The following is a 20,315-nucleotide window of genomic DNA, read 5'->3' as shown; positions in this document are numbered from 1 at the left end:
AGCAGGTACCTACCACTATATATAAAATGGATAACCAACAAGGACATACCATGTGGCACAGGAAACACACAGTAACACTATGGAATGCACTCTCTAAGCCGTAATTTATTTATTTATTTATTTTTTTTTTTTTCCCACTGTACAGCAAGGGGATCAAGTTATCCTTACATGTATACATTACAATTACATTTTTTTCCCCACCCTTTGTTCTGTTGCAGCATGAGTATCTAGACAAAGTTCTCAATGCTACTCAATGCTACTCAGCAGGATCTCCTTGTAAATCTATTCTAAATTGTGTCTGATAAGCCCAAGCTCCCGATCCCTCCCACTCCCTCCCCCTCCCATCAGGCAGCCACAAGTCTTTTCTCCAAGTCCATGATTTTCTTTTCTGAGGAGATGTTCATTTGTGCTGGCTATTAGATTCCAGTTATAAGTGATAGCATTAAGTGATAGTGTCTTTGTCTTTCTGGCTCATTTCACTCAGTATGAGATTCTCTAGTTCCATCCATGTTGCTGCAAATGGCATTATGTCATTCTTTTTATGGCTGAGTAGTATTCCATTGTGTATATATACCACCTCTTCCGAATCCAATCCTCTGTCGATGGACATTTGGGTTGTTTCCATGTCCTGGCTATTGTGAGTAGTGCTGCAATGAACATGTGGGTGCATGTGTCTCTTTTAAGTAGAGTTTTGTCCAGATATATGCCCAAGAGTGGGATTGTGGGGTCATATGGAAGTTCTATGTATAGATTTCTAAGGTATCTCCAAACTGTTCTCCATAGTGGCTGTACCAGTTTACATTCCCACCAACAGTGTAGGAGGGTTCCCTTTTCTCCACAGCCCCTCCAGCACTTGTTATTTGTGGATTTATTAATGATGGCCATTCTGACTGGTGTGAAGTGATATCTCATGGTAGTTTTGATTTGCATTTCTCTTATAATCAGCGATGTTGAGCATTTTTTCATGTGTTTGCTGGCCATCTGTATATCTTCTTTGGAGAAATGTCTATTCAGGTCTTTTGCCCATTTTTCCATTGATTGATTGGCTTTTTTGCTGTTGGGTTGTATCAGTTGTTTATATATTCTAGAGATTAAGCCCTTGTCAGTTGCATCATTTGAAACTATTTTCTCCCATTCTGAAAGTTGTCTTTTTGTTTTCTTTTGGGTTTCCTTTGCTGTGCAAAAGCTTTTCAGTTTGATGAGGTCCCATGGGTTTATTTTTGCTCTTATGTCTATTGCTTTGGGAGACTGACCTGAGAAAATATTCATGAGGTTGATGTCCGAGAGTGTTTTGCCTATGTTTTCTTCTAGGAGTTGGATGGTGTCCTGTCGTATATTTAAGTCTTTCAGCCATTTGGAGTTTATTTTTGTGCATGGTGTGAGGGTGTGTTCAAGTTTCATTGCTTTGCATGCTGCTGTCCAGGTTTCCCAGCAATGCTTGCTGAATAGACTTTCTTTTTCCCATTTGATGTTCTTGCCTCCCTTGTCAAAGATTAATTGACCATAGGTGTCAGGGTTTATTTCTGGGTTCTCTATTCTGTTCCATTGGTCTGTCTGTCTGTTTTGATACCAGTACCACACTGTGTTGATGACTGTGGCTTTGTAGTATTTCTTGAAGTCTGGGAGAGTGATGCCTCCTGCTTGGTTTTTGTTTCTCAGGATTGCTTTGGCGATTCTGGGCCTTTTGTGGTTCCATATAAATGTTTGGATTGTTTGTTCCAGTTCTGTGAAAAATGTCCTGGGTAATTTGATAGGGATTGCATTGAATCTGTAGATTGCTTTGGGTAGTATGGCCATTTTTACAATATTGATTTTTCCAATCCAGGAACATGGAATATCTTTCCATTTCTTTACATCTTCTTTGATTTCTTTGATTATAGTTTTATAGTTCTCGGCATATAGGTCCTTTACCTCCTTGGTCAGGTGTATTCTGAGGTATTTGATTTTGTGAGGTGCAATTTTAAAAGGTGTCGTAGGGAGTTCCCGTCGTGGCGCAGTGGTTAACGAATCCGACTAGGAACCATGAGGTTGCGGGTTCGGTCCCTGCCCTTGCTCAGTGGGTTAATGATCCGGCGTTGCCGTGAGCTGTGGTGTAGGTTGCAGACGAGGCTCGGATCCCGTGTTGCTGTGGTTCTGGCATAGGCCGGGGGCTACAGCTCCGATTCAACCCCTAGCCTGGGAACCTCCATATGCCGCGGGAGCAGCCCAAGAAATAGCAACAACAACAACAACAAAAAAAAAAAGACAAAAGACAAAAAAAAAGGTATTGTATTTTTGTATTCCTTTTCTAATATTTCATTGCTGGTATACAGAAATGCAACTGACTTCTGAATGTTAATCTTATATCCTGCTACTCTGCTGAATTTATGAATCAGTTCAAGTAGTTTTGGGGTTGAGTCCTTCGGGTTTTCTATGTATAGTATCATGTCATCTGCATACAGTGATAGTTTTATCTCTTCTCTTCCTATATGGATGCCTTTGATTTCTTTTATTTGTCTAATTGCTGTGGCTAGGACTTCCAAAACTACGTTGAAGAGCAGTGGTGAGAGTGGGCATCCCTGTCTTGTTCCACATTTGAGTGAGAAGTCTAAGCCGTAATTTCTTAATTCATCACAAGTAGCCTAGGAAAACTCTTTCACATCTAAGACAAATTAAAAAGTAAAAATATAAACTAAGGAGTTCCCATCGTGGCTCAGTGGTTAACGACTCCCACTAGGATCCATGAGGTTGCGGGTTCGATCCCTGGCCTTGCTCAGTGGGTTAAGGATCCAGCATTGCCATGAGCTGTGGCTCGGATCCCGCGTTGCTGTGGCTCTGGCGTAGGCTGGTGGCTACACCTCCAATTTGAGCCCTAGCCTGGGAACCTCCATATGCCATGGGAGTGGCCCTAGAAAAGGCAAAAAGGCAAAAAAAGACAATATATATATATAAACTAAAAAGATCAAGTCTTCTTGGAGTTCCTGTCATGGAGCAGCAGAAGGGAATCCAACTAGGAGCCATGGCTCGCAGGTTCGATCCCCTCTTGTTCAGTGGGTTAAGGATCCGGCATTGCCGTGAGCTGTGCTGTGGGTTGTAGATGCAGCTCAGATCTGGCATTCTTGTGGCTCTTGCATAGGCCAGCAAGCTGTAGCTCTGATTGGACCCTGGGACTGGGAACCTCCATGTGCCGCAGGTGTGGCCCTGAAAAGATAAAAGACAAAATACAAAACAAAAACAAAAAAAACAAAACAAAACAAACAAAAAACCCTACAAGGCTTCTTTTCTTAACTGTAAGTCAATAAATGTAAATATTTAAATGACTATTCTTAAATGGACTGAAAATCTTAAAAGTCAGTCATAAGCAACTTAAAGGATGGAATGAGTCTCTTCTCAATCATTACTCCCATAGATCTAATTTTTAAATAATTAGAATCTTATGGGGTTAATAGATGCAAACTATTGCCTTTGGAGTGGATAAACAATGAGATCCTGCTGTATAGCACTGGGAACTATATCTAGCCACTTATGCTGGAGCATGATGGAGGATAATGTGAGAAAAAAATGTATATATGTATGTGTGACTGGGTCACCTTGCTGTATAGTAGAAAATTGACAGAACACTGTAAACCAGCTATAATCGAAAAAATAAAAATCATTAAAATTTTAAAAAAAGAAAATTAAAAAAAAAAAAAGAATCTTGAGGAGTTCCCATCATGGCTCAGTGGTTAACGAATCCCACTAGGAACCGTGAGGTTGCAGGTTCAACCCCTGGCCTTGCTCAGTGGGTTAAGGATCTGGCGTTGACCTGAGCTGTGGTGTAGGTTGCAGACTCGGCTCAGATCCCGCATTGCTGTGGCTCTGGCATAGGTGGGCAGCTATAGCTCCGATTCGACCCCTAGCCTGGGAACCTCCATATGCCATGGGAACGGTCCTAGAAAAGGCAAAAAGGCAAAAAAAAAAAAAAGAATCTTGAACAGGAGACCATTATGAACATAAGCATTCTTTTCTTATTATTTCACAAGCTTGGTCTTATTCCCCAAATCAATTCATTGGAGAATTTCTGCAGCAAGCAGGATTTAGATGAATATCAGCTGCACAAATGTGTTGAAATGGCCTTGGGAATGGGACCTCAGGTGCTCCCCAGAGCATGTGAAAGGCTCATACCCAGTGTGTCTGCCGTGCTGCACAACGGCGCTGTGGGTGAGTGTCTGTCTAATGGGCTCTCCTGAAGCACCGCCCCCTGCAACAAAGGCTCTTTGGAACATGAGTGAAATGATCTAATGTATTTTAGCATCTACTCCTACCAGCCAGTGTTGATAGCAGTTGCTCAGTGAATTAGATACACAGAACGGTCTGTCCGTGTGTTGGAATCAGAATGTGCAGTGCAGGAAGTGTATAAAAAAGGGAAGCCTGGCTTGGGGATGCCAGACTGCTGGAACCAAGGTCCTAAAATATTTACTTGCAATCCTGGAAACACTGAAAAACATTTACGGCTGGAATGGACTCTAAACAACGCCTTTCGTCCCTGCACCTTCATTTAATAAGTGAGACTCTTGGGGTTCAAAACACTAAGTAACTGGTCCATTTCACTGAGCTGTAGAGCAGGATTTCTCACCTTCAGCCCTTTTGAAATTTAGGACTGGAGATCACGTTGTTGGGCAGAGGGCACTATTCTGTGCATTGCAGGATGTTTAGCAGCAACCCTGCCCTCTACCCATGTGATACCAGGAGCACCCTCCCCCGCTCCCCGGTGTGACATCCAAAAATGTCTCCACATTTTGCTGTACACCTGCAGCTAACACAATGTTGTAAATCAACTAGACTTCAATTTTTTAAAAAGTGCCTCCAAACTTTGTTATATGTCCCCTGGAGAGCAAAATCTCCCCCCAGTTGAGAATCACTGCTATAGAGTGACAGCCACAATGAGAGTCTGGGCTTCCTGAGTTCCCGATGGATGCTTTCTCCATGCAGGGCTGTGGCTTCGGGATGCTCAAAATCTCATGGAATAAGGGACATGGAAGGTGTGGTCAAACAACAAAGCAGGTCATCAGGAATTAAAGAAATAATGATAATAATGCTTACGTTGGAACAATTAATGACTGAAGCAATTTATTTTAAGCCTGCCATTAACTTGTTAAGTAATGGTTATTGCTAAGTTATGTTTATTAAGGAGTATTTATTGAGCACTTAGAACAGTGTTCTAAGTACTTCACAGGCATTATTGTCTTTACTCCTTATAATCCCAGAAGGTAGATCGTATATTTTTCACAATTAACAGATAAGGGAGTTGTGGATTAGAGAGGTAGCAAATGAGAAAGACATGAACTAAAGCTACTAATGGAATGAGGTGCTTCTCTGTCACTTCTTTTGCCTCCAACTTTCTCTTTTGTTTCTTGCAGCTTGCAAGCGTCACCCACAAGGCTCAGTGGGGCCCAACTGCACCCGACTCGGAGGCCAGTGCCAGTGTAAGCCTGGTGTGACCGGCCGCTGCTGTGACACATGCTCAATAGGAAGCTATGGTTTGGGGCATCATGGCTGTCACTGTACGTAGAAAAAATCGAATGGAGAAACAGACATGTTCTCAACCTGGGAGGGTTTTTTCTCTCTTTTTTAAAATCGAAGTATAGTTGATTTATAATGTTGTGTTAGTTTCAGGTGTACAGAAAAGAGATTCAGTTATATACACACATATTCTTTTTCAAATTCTTTTCCCCTATAGATTATTGCAAGATATTGATTATAGTTCCCTGTGCTATACAGTAGGTTCTTATTGGTTATCTATTCTATATACAGTAGTATGTATATATTAATCCAAAACTCCTAATTTACCCTTCCCCACACTTTACACTTTGGTAACCATAAGTTTGTTTTCTGTCCATGAGTCTGTTTGTGTTTTGTAAATAAGTTCATGTATATCCTTTTTTTTTAGATTCCACATATAAGTGATATCATATGATGCTTTTCTTTCACTGTCTGGCTAGCTTCATTTAGTATGATAATCTCTAGTTCCATCCATGTTGCTGCAAATGACATTATTTCATTACTCTTTATGGCTGAGTAATATTCCATTGTGTACCACATCTTCTTTATCCATTCCTCTGTTGGTGGACATTTAGGTTGCTTCCATGTCTTAGCTATTGTGAATAATGCTGCTGTGAATGTTGTGGTGCATTTATCTTTTCAAATTACAGTTTTCTTTGGATATATGCCCAGGAATAAGATTGCTAGATCATATGGCATTTCTCTCTTTTTTTTTAATTTTTTTTATTTTCCCACTGTACAGCAAGGGGATCAAGTTATCCTTACATGTATACATTACAATTACATTTTTTTCTCCACCCTTTGTTCTGTTGCAACATGAGTATCTACACAAAGTTCTCAATGCTATTTAGCAGGATCTCCTTGTAAATCTATTCTGAGTTGTGTCTGATAAGCCCAAGCTCCCGATCCCTCCCACTCCCTCCCCCTCCCATCAGGCAGCCACAAGTCTTTTCTCCAAGTCCATGATTTTCTTTTCTGAGGAGATGTTCATTTGTGCTGGCTATTAGATTCCAGTTATAAGTGATATCATATGGTATTTGTCTTTGTCTTTCTGGCTCATTTCACTCAGTATGAGATTCTCTAGTTCCATCCATGTTGCTGCAAATGGCATTATGTCATTCTTTTTTATGGCTGAGTAGTATTCCATTGTGTATATATACCACATCTTCCGAATCCAATCATCTGTTGATGGACATTTGGGTTGTTTCCATGTCCTGGCTATTGTGAGTAGTGCTGCAATGAACATGTGGATGCATGTCCGGATATATATGCCCAAGAGTGGGATTGCGGATATATATGCCCAAGAGTGGGATTGCGGGGTCATATGGAAGATACCCATGGGACCTAATCAAACTGAAAAGCTTTTGCACAGCAAAGGAAAACAAAAAGAAAACAAAAAGACAACTTTCAGAATGGGAGAAAATAGCTTCAAATGATGCAACCGACAAGGGCTTAATCTCTAGAATATATAAACAACTGATACAACCCAACAGCAAAAAAGCCAATCAATCAATGGAAAAATGGGCAAAAGACCTGAATAGACTGTTCTCCAAAGAAGATATACAGATGGCCAGCAAACACATGAAAAAGTGCTCAACATCACTGAGTATAAGAGAAATGCAAATCAAAACTACCATGAGATAGCACCTCACACCAGTCAGAATGGCCATCATTAATAAATCCACAAATAACAAGTGCTGGAGGGGGTGTGGAGAAAAGGGAACCCTCCTGCACTGTTGGTGGGAATGTAAACTGGTACAGCCACTATGGAGAACAGTTTGAAGATACCTTAGAAGTCTATACATAGAACTTCCATATGACCCAGCATTTCTCTCTTAATTTTTTTAAGGAACTTCCATGCTGTTCTCCATAGTGGCTACACCAGTTTACATCAACCTGGGAGGTTTGAAGGCAGGAAAATCAGTGTAGGGAGTTTAAAAGGGGAGGAATTAGGATTCTGCCTACATTATTAACCCTGTCTGCCTATGTAGATAAAATACAGTGAACATTTTTCTGCCATATTTCATTCTTCTGTTCAGTGGGCATTGGCAATGTACGGAGCTCTATTAGTAACCATGAGTGATGATAAAAACATGGTTCATGCTTTGGGAAGTTTGCAATCTGTAACAAATAGATGGACCAGGGAGGATAGGGGCACACCATAGAACTGGCTGTGCAAATGCAGCTTTATCATCTGGTACATAAGTCCATTGGTTGGAAAAGCTAAGACAATGAGATTGGGAAGTCAAGAAAGGGGATAACACTGTCACCAGAATGCTACCCTTGCTGATGCTGGGGTCACAAGTTACTTTGGAACTCATTTCATAAGCCACCCATTAATAAGGGCTTTGGTGGGACTTCATACACAGTTGGTAACTGAGTTCTCATGGCTGTCATGATCAGAGTAAATAGTTCTCTGTCCACAACGTAAACCATTAGTGAAAATACTGCTCACCACAGAAATCTGCCTTAGGGACTATGAAAATCTCCAGGTAGATTGCTCCTTCTTTCAGGTAGGGGAACATACCTTTTCAGTTATGATTCAGAGAGATGACACATCTTCCTGGTCATTGCCTAGGCTTGGTTGTCTACCTACCCAGCAGATGGTACCTCAGTCCATCATTGCTTTTGTTTTTTTTTTTCTTTAAGAAAAATTATGAAGTTCTGAGGACACAAAGGGATATATACAAAAGAGAGAACATTTCTTCCATGTACCACCCTGTCAAACAAACAGGCATCATGTTTTTGTAGAAGGAAGATTGGCTGAAAGTGATGATGTACCAGGAAAGGACTGAGTCTCTATTATCCCGTGTAGGGAAAACAAAAATCGGACCATCTTGAGAACAATTCTTATATGTTTTATCATCTGAAAGTTTGACTCCCAAGATACAGGGAAGTTCAAGTCATTAAAACATGTTACTTGTTCAGATCCTCTGTAAGAACAACATTTATAAGACTCAGTTAAAATGGGTAAAGGATGGATAATGTTTGAATGGACATTTTTTCCAAAGACACACAGATAACTAACAGCTACACTGGACCCTCATTTTCACTGAAGCATTATTTACAACAGCCAAGACATGGAAACAACCTAAGTTTCCACCGACATAAGTGTATACAGAAAATGTGATATATACCTGCAATGGAGTATTATTTAGCCGTAAAAAGGACATATTGCCACTTGTGATAACACAGATAAACTTCAAGTGTGTTATGTTAAGTGAATAAGTCAAACAGAAAGACACATACTGGATAATCTCACTTATGTGTGGAATCCAAAACAAACAAAACAAACAAACAAACAAACAAACAAAAAACCAAGCTCATAGATAGTGACCAGTGTTGGCCAGAAGCAGGGAGTGGGAGGTGGGCAAAATGAGTGAAGGGTGTCAAAAGGTACAAACTTCTAGCTATAAAATAAGTAAGACATGGAGATGTAACATACAGCATCATGATTATAGCTAATAATAGTGTACCATCTATTTGAAAGTTGCTAAGAGAATAGATCTTAAAAGTTCTTATCACACAGAAAAATGGTAACTATGTATGTTGGCAGATGTTAACTAGATTTATAACAGTGATCATTTTGCAGTGTATACAAACATCAATCATTATGTGGTACACTTGAAACCAATATAATGTTATATGTCAATTATATCCCAAGTAGAAAAAAAAGTTGTCCACCATACAGTGGTTTGGTTTGGTTTGGTTTATTTTAGGGCTGTACATGTGGCATATGGAAGTTTCCTGGCCAGGGATTGAATCTGAGCCTCAGTTGTGACCTACACCACAGCTGTGGCAAGACCAGATCCTTTAACCCACTGCCTCGGGCTGGGGATCAAACCCGCTCCTCTGAGGCAACCTGAGCCACTGCAGTCAGATTCTTAACCTACTGCACCATGGCAAGAGCTCCTACGACATACCGTTGATTGAATGAATTAGCGAATTCTTACTTAACAAATGTTTACCTGGTACCCAGTGCATGCGAGGCTCTATTCTAAGCACTGGACACATTCAATTTTGCCCCTTCATTGGGTTGATACAATAAATTAGAGATTGTGAAATCAGAACCATACCTCTTTCACCAGCACACCTGGTCTACCCCAACAGGCTTCTCTTTGCTTTCCCCAGCCCGTCACTGCCACCCTCAAGGCTCAAAGAGTACTGTGTGTGACCAAATAACAGGACAGTGCCCCTGCCATGGAGAAGTAGCTGGCCGCCGTTGCGATCGGTGCCTGGCGGACTATTTTGGGTTTCCCACCTGCCGCCCCTGCCTTTGTAATGGGTTCCCAGAACTTTGTGATCCAGAGACCGGGTCATGCTTCAATTGTGGAGGTTTTACAACTGGGAGAAACTGTGAAAGGTATGGCATTCATATGCTCTTTCATTTATTGTTCATTTGTTCTGATTGCACAGCATTCTCTGAAGGGCTATTGAGCAGAGAATCAGCAGTATTTAAGTGCAGGATGACGGCTGTGGGTGGGGAGGATAAAGCATCATTTCGTCATCCTTCAAAATCTTAGCCAAGTATTATCTAATTAAATCAATAACAAGCATTTGCCTGGAACCTTGCTTTTTATATTCCTAAAATGTCGTATGTAAATTAACTGTTATTATATTGAGTTTAATGACTAAGCTGTGAAACTTTCAGTATGAAGCAAAAAAACCTTTTACAGAGCCAATGAGCATCTTCTAAAATACTGAGCGTTGAGAGTTACACTGTCTTAAAGCAGAGCATATCCACCGGCTAGCATGAGCTTTTCCTGGGAATGTCTTAATAAAAAGAAATTGCCTTGACAGATGCATCGATGGTTACTATGGAAATCCTTCTTCAGGCCTGTCCTGCCGTCCTTGCCTGTGTCCAGACATTCCTTCAAGCAATCAGTATTTTGCCCATTCCTGTTATCAGAATCCTTGGAGCTCAGATGTAATCTGCAGTTGTCTTCTAGGTTATACAGGTATGCAGTATAGTTCGTGATGGTTTTTTCTTCTGCCCCATGTGGCTGTCTAAAAAATGATCACATGTTCATAATTTATCTGCCTTGGAGAAATGAGTGGTGCAGGTTATAAGCTCATAGTAATAAGACATGATTTAGCAAATTGCTGTTTTACTGAACCAAGAATATGAATGATTCAAAAGCCAATGATAATTTAAAATGCATTCCACTGAACTACAATTATTTATTTATTTATTTATTTTTAATTACCTGAGCCTTATTTATTTATTTATTTTTATTTTTTTGTCTTTTCTAGGGCCGCTCTCATGGCATATGGAGATTCCCAGGCTAGGGGTCCAATCAGAGCTGTAGCCACTGGCCTACACCAGAGCCACAGCAACGAGGGATCCAAGCCGCGTCTGCGACCTACACCACAGCTCACAGCAACGCCGGATCCTTAACCCACTGAGCAAGACCAGGGATCGAACCCGCAACCTCATGGTTCCTAGTCGGATTCATTAACCACTGCGCCACGACAGGAACTCCCAATTTTTTAATTTATTTTTTATTATAAGTATAGTTGATTTGCAATGTTGTGCCAATTTCTAATGTACAGCAAAGTCACCCAGTCATATATATATATGTACATTCTTTTTTTCATATTATCTTCTGTCATGGTCTATTCCAAGAGACTGGATATAGTTCCCTGTACATGTAGGGCCTCACTGCTTATCCATTCTAAATGTAATAGTTTGCATCTACCAACCCCAAACTCCCTGTCCATCCCACTCCCTCCCTACGATTGTTTTAAACTAATGCTCTGGAAAACCGATCAAATGACTTCAAGTCAAATTAATTTCTTTTATTTTTTGTCTTTTTAGGGCTGCACTCGTGGCATATGGAGGTTCCCAGGCTAGGAGTTGAATCAGAGCTGTAGCTGCTGGCCTACACCACAGCCACAGCAATTCAGGATCTGAGCCATGTCTGAGACCTAAGCCACAGCTCATGGCAACACCGGATCCTTAACCCAATGAGCGAGGCCAGGGATCAAACCTGCACCCTTATGGACACTAGTCAGGTTTGTTTCCACTGAGCCACTTATGACAAGAACTCCCAAATTAATTTATTTAAAATAAAAGCATGATGTTAATTAAGATATATATGTGATTAAGTTATATGTGTGTATGTATTTATATATATAACATAAATAATTTAAAAGTGAAAAAATCAGTCAAAAGCTTCCTTTATGTAATTTCAAATAATCATTTTACTGATATTTCATGGATATAACTAATTTTTTCAGATGTTCTTGAAGCACCATTTTGGGCATTGTACAGACACTGCATAAATTAATTCAATATTTATGTCTGACTCAATCAAACTTTATTTTGAATAGTTTAACCATGAGTGTAAATATGTAATGCAAACCAGGAAAAAAAAATGTGACATCTTCCTGATTTAATCATCCTAGAAAATTTGGCATTACTATTTTCTTCAGTGATAATTACCATCATGATAAATTACATGGCCTTTTTTATTCTTTTTTGTTACCTGTAAGGTTACACATGTCTCTAGTTAATTCTTAGAGCCTTTTCTCCACGTTCACTCTGGCTTGGTTCGTCAGATCTCAAGAACTGAGAGCATGGTTTGGTTCATTCCATTTAGAAATGGTATGAACCAGAGTTCCCATTGTGGTACAGCAGAAATGAATCCAACTCGGAACACAGCGGTAATGAATCCGACTAGGAACCATGAGGTTGCACATTCCATCCCTGGCCTTTCTCAGTGGGTTAAGGATCTGGCATTGCCGTGAGTTGTGGTGTAGGTCACAGATGTGGCTCAGATCCTGCGTTGCTGTGGCTGTGGTGTAGGCCAGCAGCTGTAGCTCCGATTCAACCCCTAGCCTGGGAACCTCCATATGCCTAGGGTACAGCTCTAAAGAGGAAAAAAAAAAAAAAGGTATGAACCAAAATGTGGAGGGTGGACCCATCATTTGAGGCAAGCAAAGGCAGTTGCTTTGTGTTGGAGGAGTAAGGAGTGTAGGAAAGGGGGGATGGTGCTGAAGAAACACCAAGGTCTCACACATTGAGACAACTGCTCACCCCTCTTCACTTCCAGGCACATTATCTTCCGCTACTGCTCTTTCACCTCTAGGACTGGGTGAAGGTGGGGGAGCTCCAGGAAGATTAGGGGACTGAGATTAGCTTTGGATCTGGAGGCATCCTCGGGTGGTCCTGGTTATATAAGCACCCAGGAATCCTGCACCCATAACTCTGTAGTTTTTTTAAGAAAGACTAGAGTCCATTCTTCATCATAGACTTTTAAAATCCAAATCATCTTTTTATTCCCTGAATGGATGATAAATGAAAATGAATGTTTTGTTTTAATTTTAGAACACTTTTCCTTATCCATCCCAAATGTGTGACCTTCCATTATGCCCAGAGGAGCCCAGTTATCCTCTGTTTACAACACTTCCTGTGGCCTCCCCTAGCGCATGCGCGCATGGGCACACATCCCCATACACACGTCACCTTCTTTCAGGTGTGCAGTGTGGAGAATGCTCTGCTGGTTTCTATGGAAATCCAAGAATTTCTGGAGCACCCTGCCGGCCGTGCGCCTGCAACAACAACATTGAAGTAACTGATCCAGAGCCCTGCAGCCCAGTCACAGGGGAGTGCCTTAAATGTCTGCACAACACACAAGGGCCCAGCTGCCAGCTCTGCAAACCAGGTTACTTTGGATCGGCCCGCAATCAGACCTGTAGGAGTAAGTCTGCCCAGCTTCGGGATGGGGTGCAGGGGCGGAATAGGGCAGCTATATGGCAGCTCATAACTGTGGTGGCAACTCCAGGACTCATTTCAGTTAGGTCCGTAGTGTCAGTGCCCTCAGGGATGGGCTGATGTACTGACCTCAGCTGCAGAAATGGGTGCATTGCACCTGCAGCTTCATCGTACTCACTGGTGTTACTAGTGTGCCTTTTGTGACTGTTGCCTCCCACAGGTGCCCTAGTGGCCTCAGGGTGTTGTTTATCAGAGTGTTGACCACCAGACCCTGGGTCAGAATCACCCAGGAATGGGGGTGGGATATCACTATGCAGATTCCTGGGCTCTTCCTCAGACCAACTGACCTGAATCTATGGAAGTGAGACCCAGGAATCTGCATTGTAAACAGCTCATCAAGTGACTTGAATAAATACATAAGGGAATCGCTGTAAAAGTCTGAATTCCTGGGTGAAGAAAGTGGATAAACTACTTGTTTTGGGAAGACATTTTAATGACTTTAATTCACTCAAGTCAGTGTAGTAAACAGTCTGTCTTTGGAACTTTGGTGAATGGCATGAGGAGAAAGTGAGACTTTCATTCATCCTCCTCATGAGCTCTTGGAACATGGCAATAGTCAGAACCATAGGACACTGCAGTTTGGGGAGATCAAAAACAGTTCCATGGGTTCAACCTATTTAGATTCTTTGATAAATTCTGTTCTACTGTGAGATGTTTCTTCTTTGAGCCTTTTAAAAAAAAATGGTACCTCCAAGTCTAGAAAGCAGTTTTCAGGATTGGTGCCTGCTAGTGTTATCTGAAGGCACCTCCAAGGCTCTGTGATCCCAGGGTGCTCCTGTCATCCTGCCGGCGTGAGTCCCACGCAGTGTCCCCCTGATCGGGAAGCTTGCCTCTGCGACCCTGACACTGGCATGTGCCCTTGTCTGCCCAACGTCACAGGCTAGGCCTGTGACCGTTGTGCTGATGGATACTGGAATCTGGTTCCCAGCAAAGGATGTCAGCTGTGCGATTGTGACCCCCGGACATCACGCAGTAGCCACTGCGACCAGGCAAGTGGCTTTCAACTTCCTATGGTGTCAGAGTGAGATGGGGAGATATGCTTTCTAAATATGTAAAGAATGCTTTCTATACATGCTGCTGTTATTTAGTGTTTTTAGACAGGATTTGCCATAGACAGGCATAGAGTGTGCATTGATCAAGGAATGAAATGCACCCCAGAAAGAGAACAAGGGGAGTTCTTGTTGTGGTTCAGTGGTAACAAACCCAACAAGTATCCATGAGAATGTGGGTTCAACCCCTGGCCTCTCTCAGTGGGTTAAGGATTTGTTGCCGTGAGCTGTGGTATAGGTAGCAAATGTGGCTTGGATCTGCATTGCTAGGGCTGTGGTGTAGGCTGGCAGCTGTTGCTCTGATTCAACCCCTAGCCTGGAAACTTCCATATGCTGCAGGTATGGCCCTAAAGTGGACAAAAAAAGACAGACAGTATAAGGGTCTTAAATTAAGCTTTGCCTCCTTCGCTTTTCTCCAGACCTCTTATTGACTAAGAAAGTCAGAATTCACACAATGAAACACAGACAAACTTCTCTTTCACTGTTACATACATATAAACATAGGGAAGCCCCAAGAAATCCATCATAAGTCAGAACTGGTTATCATAATGCCCATAATCTATTCATATTTATCTTTTTTTTTTTTACTTTTTTTCTTTATCTTTTTTTTTTTTAACCTGGAGTCCCTTTTCTATTCCAAGATCTCATCTGGAATGCCACTTTATGTTTAGTCACCATGTCTCCTTAGGTTCCTCTTGGTTGTGACTGCTTCTTAGGCTTTCCTTATTTTTGATGACCTTCGCAGTTTGGAGGAGGATTTTCTAAAATGTCCCTAGATTCAAATTTATCTGATGTTTTTCTCATGATAAGACTTGGACTGTGGGTTTTGGGGGTTTTTGTTTTTGTTTTTGTCTTTTTAGGGCCACACCCACGGCATGTGGAGGTTCCCCGGCTAGGGGTCTAATCGGAGCTATAGCCACCGGCCTACACCACAGCCACAGCCATGCGGGATCTGAGCCGCATTTGCGGCCTACACCACAGCTTACAGCAATGCCGGATCCTTAACCCACTGAGCAAGGCCAGGGATCGAACCCGCAACCTCGTGGTTCCTAGTCAGATTTGTTAACCACGGAGCCATGACGGGAACTCTGGATTGTGGGTTTTAAGAAGAAGATCGTCAGTAAGGTAAAATGCTGTTCCCATTGTATCATATGATAGGTACACACACTTTGCATGACTTAGCCCTGCTGACCTGGATCTTGATCACCTGACTGAAGTGTTTGTCAGTTTGCTCTCGGACAAAGTGATTCCTCCTCTTCCAGCTGTCCAGTCTGTACCCCTTGAAGGGAAGTCACTCTGCAGGGAGAGTTGTGCTTTCTCTCTCCGAGGACAGAGTATCTCCATAAAGTACTTGGAATTCTTCTGCACTGCAGTTCTGTCTGCTGTCCCCCATTTCTTCACTTATTCAATCACTTGTTATATCAGTGGACTCAAGGATATTTATGTGATACTTTGAGTTATAATTCAATACTCCTCAATTGTGTTATTCGAGTTCCTGCTTTAGTCATTGGGAGCTCTTTCCGTTGGCTTCTATGTGCCTTGGATATACCCTAATGCTGTTGAGTTCAGTTATTTTAAAGTTATTTCTTACTTTTTGCCTTAAAAGGTGCTCCAAGCTCATCTTGTATATGTCCTTCCCCTGTCCTAGAATCAGCCATTTCTTTAAGGAGAATGTTAGAAAGCAAGATCTGGCCACTAGAGGACGGTGCCTATTTTGTGTGCTCCTCTCTCCTCCTCACACCTGCAGCCACCACCAACAAAACACCCTGGCAGATCCCTACATAACCGCTTGGCTTCCTGTTTTGTGAGGAACTTCTGCTGCTCGAGACATCACCATATTGCATGCTTCTTAGACCTTTTGGGAAGCATATTTGTAGCAGCACTTGACAAAGGCCACAGTTGGCCATCATGGAGGCTAAGGGAAGCTTACCGAGCTGAGAGTCAGATGCTAAAGAAGGTTTAGCCAAAGACCTTGACAAAGGCCATCATGGAGGCTAAGGGAAGCTTACCGAGCTGAGTCAGATGCTAAAGAAGGTTTAGCCAAAGACCTTGACAAAGGCCATCATGGAGGCTAAGGGAAGCTTACCGAGCTGAGTCAGATGCTAAAGAAGGTTTAGCCAAAGACCTTCTTATGACAAGGGTGTTTGTGGTTGTTTGGTCCATAGGGGATTTCATGAGGGAAGTTTACTCTTTATGATCAGGGAGCACTTTCATTGAAGTATGGAAGAGACATTTGGATTTCCAGCTATTTAAATGACTACTCGTAAATGACTCTATGCCAACCAAAAGGTGGTCCCTAGTGCCTTCTGACAGATCCAAGCGTGCCATCCAGTATTTTCATCAACAGTTTAGATGGAGTTGGAGAAAACACTTATCAAACTTGCAGATATTATAGAGTTATAAATTAATGTGATCAAGATGAAAGAAGAGGAGTTCCCATCGTGGCGCAGTGGTTAACGAATCCGACTAGGAACCATGAGGTTGCAGGTTCAATCCCTGGCCTTGCTCAGTGGGTTAAGGATCTGGCATTGCCGTGAGCTGTGGTGTAGGCCGCAAATGCAGCTCGGATCCCGAGTGGCTGTGGCTCTGGTGTAGGCCGGCATCTACAGCTCTGATTCGACCCCTAGCCTGGGAACCTCCATATGCCAGGGGAGCGGTCCTAGAAATGGCACAAAGGCAAAAAAAAAAAAAAAAAAAAAGGATGAAAGAAGAGACAAGATATTCTAATAGGCTGACTTGTTGGCTGGAAACAAGAAGATGAATGTTAATGGGATAAAAGTCAAGTTTTGCATTTGGGTTTTTAAAATCCATTGCATAAATACAGGGTGGGAGTAATAACTTGGCACCAGATCGTGTGAAAAACAGTTGGGGGATTTTCACTATGTTTCAAGTGAGCCAGTGGTGTGACTGGGCTGCCAAAAGGGGATACCCATTCAGGCTGGAATAGTGGGATTGCTGTGCCAACTTCAGGGTGGTCATTGTCCCATTGTCCTCTGTCCTGGCCAGATGGCTCCAGGAGCAATGTTGTCATTTCTGAGTACCACATTTTAAACACAATCTTGACAAACTAGTGTGTGTCCAAAGGAAAACAAGCCAGGATAGTGGGTAGAACAAAGCTATTTGGCAATGAAGTTTTAGGGGGTGGTTGGCCTAAAGAACAGAAGCATACGCACGTTGAGAATTGCCACCTCTAGCTGGGAGACAGCCTGTAAGAAGGAAGACAGAGACTGCCTGTTTTTTTTTGTTTGTTTGTTTGTCTTTTTAGGACTGCACCCATAGCATATGGAAGTTCCCAGGCTAGGGGTCAAATTGAGCTATACTGCTGATCTACACCACAGCCACAGCAATGTGGGATCCGAGCCATATCTGCGACCTACACCACAGCTCACAGCAACGCTGGATCCTTAACCCACTGAGGGAGGCCAGAGATCGAACCTGAGTCCTCATGGATACTAGTCAGGTTTGTTACCACTGAGCCATGACAGGAACTCTCAGAGGTGGCCTATTTTGAGCAATTTCCTTAAGACTGGTCTTAGAACAATGGGAACAAGTTACAAGGAGCAGATTCTGCATCAACATGAGAAAGCATTGCCTAGTGGTCAAAGACAATATGGAAACATGAAGTTTTCAGGGGTACCAAGCTCCCTTAACTCCTTATAATTGAGCAGAAGCCAGTGATTGCTCCAAAGATTGGTAGAAGCTTGGTAGATCCAGTCACTTTATGAATCTGGCTACTTAGGAATTGTTGCTGAGTAAACAGATTTGGTCAGGTATAATCTAGGACCATAACAATAGTGATTTGCTCTTAATTTTTTCATCTGTTAATCTTCCAACCTCCTTGGTTTTCAGAAAAGCTAGTTAAGAATCCAGGGAAGAAAGTTCAGCCCTCTCCCCAAAACACAGTTAAATAATTGTCATTAACTGACTAAGCTTCAATTACAAAAAAAGATGTTTGGAGAAACTCCAGTTTACATTCCATAATGGAAACATTGCTTGCCAAATTAATTGATGAACATTACGTCCAGGTCTTTGGTCTGTTATGGGAGAACTCCCAGAACAGTAGAGGAGAAGAATGTGGCCCATTTCCCATTCCCATGATTTGTTTTGTTTTCATTTACATCTGTGTATGGTTCCCAGTTTGGGGCCACCTGTCCCTGAACAGCTGGAAGCAGGTGGTATATTCAAGAGCCTTCAGCCAAAACACATCCTTAGTAATGTGGGGCGGGGGTGGTTGCTGGCCGTGGGAATCATCCTGCCTCTGCTTTTGCACAGCTGTATGTTCTAAATCACTGGAGGAGAAACTGTTTTGTGTTAAAATGCATTATTTTTTTAGATCATAAAGCTTGTCAATTTCTCACCCATGACTGTTCTCAGAGCTTACAGGCCAGTGTCCGTGTAGACTAGGCTATGGTGGGAAATGCTGCAGTGAGTGTGAGGAAAATTATTATGGTGACCCCCTGGGGCGATGCATTGGTAAGTACTGGTAATTCTAAAAACGTGAGTACAGTCAACCTGGTCCTACCATAGGCTTGCTGTGAACCAGCCGAATTTGAAATTCCTTTATTTGATAGAAAATTTGCAAATGTTCATCCTAGTTTTAAAAATAATATTTTAGCCCTAGAAAAAGATTTTTTCTTCCTGTATTAAAACTTCATTATATTAAATGCTAGCCTATGCTAAAATGCTTCCAAGTCATTAAAAAAGAACAGACCTCTGAGATCATCACTTGTAGCCAATTTTATGTTATTTGGAAATGATGGTGATAAAAACAGCTACTCTGGATTAAGGTACAGGCTGGGAGATGAATCATAGGAAGCCAGCAGAGGGGATGTTTGTCCCACATGGCTTTCATAACTGGGCCTGTTGCACATTCCCTGATTCATTTTGTTAAAAATATTCATAGAGTGTCTATTGGATACTCTAGGAAGTAAAAAAATGAAGCAAGCCCCCAACCTCATGGAGTTTTTGTTCTAGGGTCTTTCATCCCTTGTCTTGGCACTAGTTATAGGATTTAGAGCATGGCTATTCAATATGTCTTTCTGCAGAGTTGGAAACATTCTCCATTTGTGCCGTCCAGGGCAGGGGCCGCTAGCTGAGGGTAGCTGTTGAGCACAGATGAGGGAAAGAATTGCTTATTTTATTTCATCCCTTTAAATTTAAATAGCTACCTGTCGTTAGTAGCCACCATATTGGTCAGCGCAGATTTGGAATCTAGGTTAGTTCTAGGAGGGATTTTTAAACCTCTGTTTAAAAATCAGCTTCCAAAAGCAGTCACTCCAAAGAAGTAGATGTGATAGGCTTACCATTGTGGTCACCTCTATGTAACCACACATAGCAACTCTTCCCTCCTCTCCATTCTTTTGTAAATGTGCTCTTATGGCTTTAAAAAAAAAAAAATGCCTTTTTTTTCTGTCCCATTCAGATACTTAATTTTCCAAGTGGAATTGCTACTTTAAAAATGAGGAATTTGGGCTCTTGGAAAATCTGTCTTAGGGAGCCTCCATCCCTATCTTCCTCTAGTATTTCAATAGTCCTATCTTATAAAATGCTTTCATCTTTTGCAGAGAAAATGTTGCCAATGGTCAGCTCAGGCCACACAACCCCCCCGACCCCCGACCCACCCAGTGTTCCTGGGGAAAAGCAGGGAGTAAGGTGGGGAAGGCCCTTGGCCTCCAGCTAGGGAAGTGCACTGGGCCAACTCCAAGGGTTCCTTCTGAGGTCTCTGGACCAAGGCAAATGTGCAGGACAGATGGTGTCTATTTGAGGAACCTCATATGTTAGTCAGTTTTTATGTGTAATTGGCATTATTTTCACTGAAGCTGCCAGTGCATTTTTACATCCCTTGTTCCTTGCAGTTAGGCCAGTGACATAGGCTAGGGATTCCCTGACCTTTTGGGAATTGCAGTCACTTCAATAGCTCTCCCCATCCTCCACCTTCAGGCTTAATCAAAAACCTACTTGTTTGACGT

At 42.0% G+C, this 20,315-nt stretch overlaps 1 protein-coding gene across 1 annotated transcript in view; it reads left to right on the top strand.

Annotated features, from left to right (window-relative positions):
• LAMB4 (laminin subunit beta 4) overlaps positions 1-20,315 on the top strand; it is a 121,975-nt gene that overhangs the window by 59,913 nt on the left and 41,747 nt on the right. Inside the window, 7 exon segments of the mRNA XM_047753933.1 lie at positions 4,002-4,179; positions 5,379-5,522; positions 9,652-9,883; positions 10,321-10,478; positions 12,999-13,223; positions 14,066-14,286; positions 18,723-18,819. Of these exon segments, the coding sequence (XP_047609889.1) occupies positions 4,002-4,179; positions 5,379-5,522; positions 9,652-9,883; positions 10,321-10,478; positions 12,999-13,223; positions 14,066-14,286; positions 18,723-18,819 (1,255 nt within the window).

Source organism: Phacochoerus africanus, chromosome 11 (genome assembly GCF_016906955.1).
Source record: "Phacochoerus africanus isolate WHEZ1 chromosome 11, ROS_Pafr_v1, whole genome shotgun sequence".
Taxonomy (NCBI): Eukaryota; Metazoa; Chordata; class Mammalia; order Artiodactyla; family Suidae; genus Phacochoerus; species Phacochoerus africanus.
This window is presented reverse-complemented; position numbering and strand designations above follow the sequence as displayed.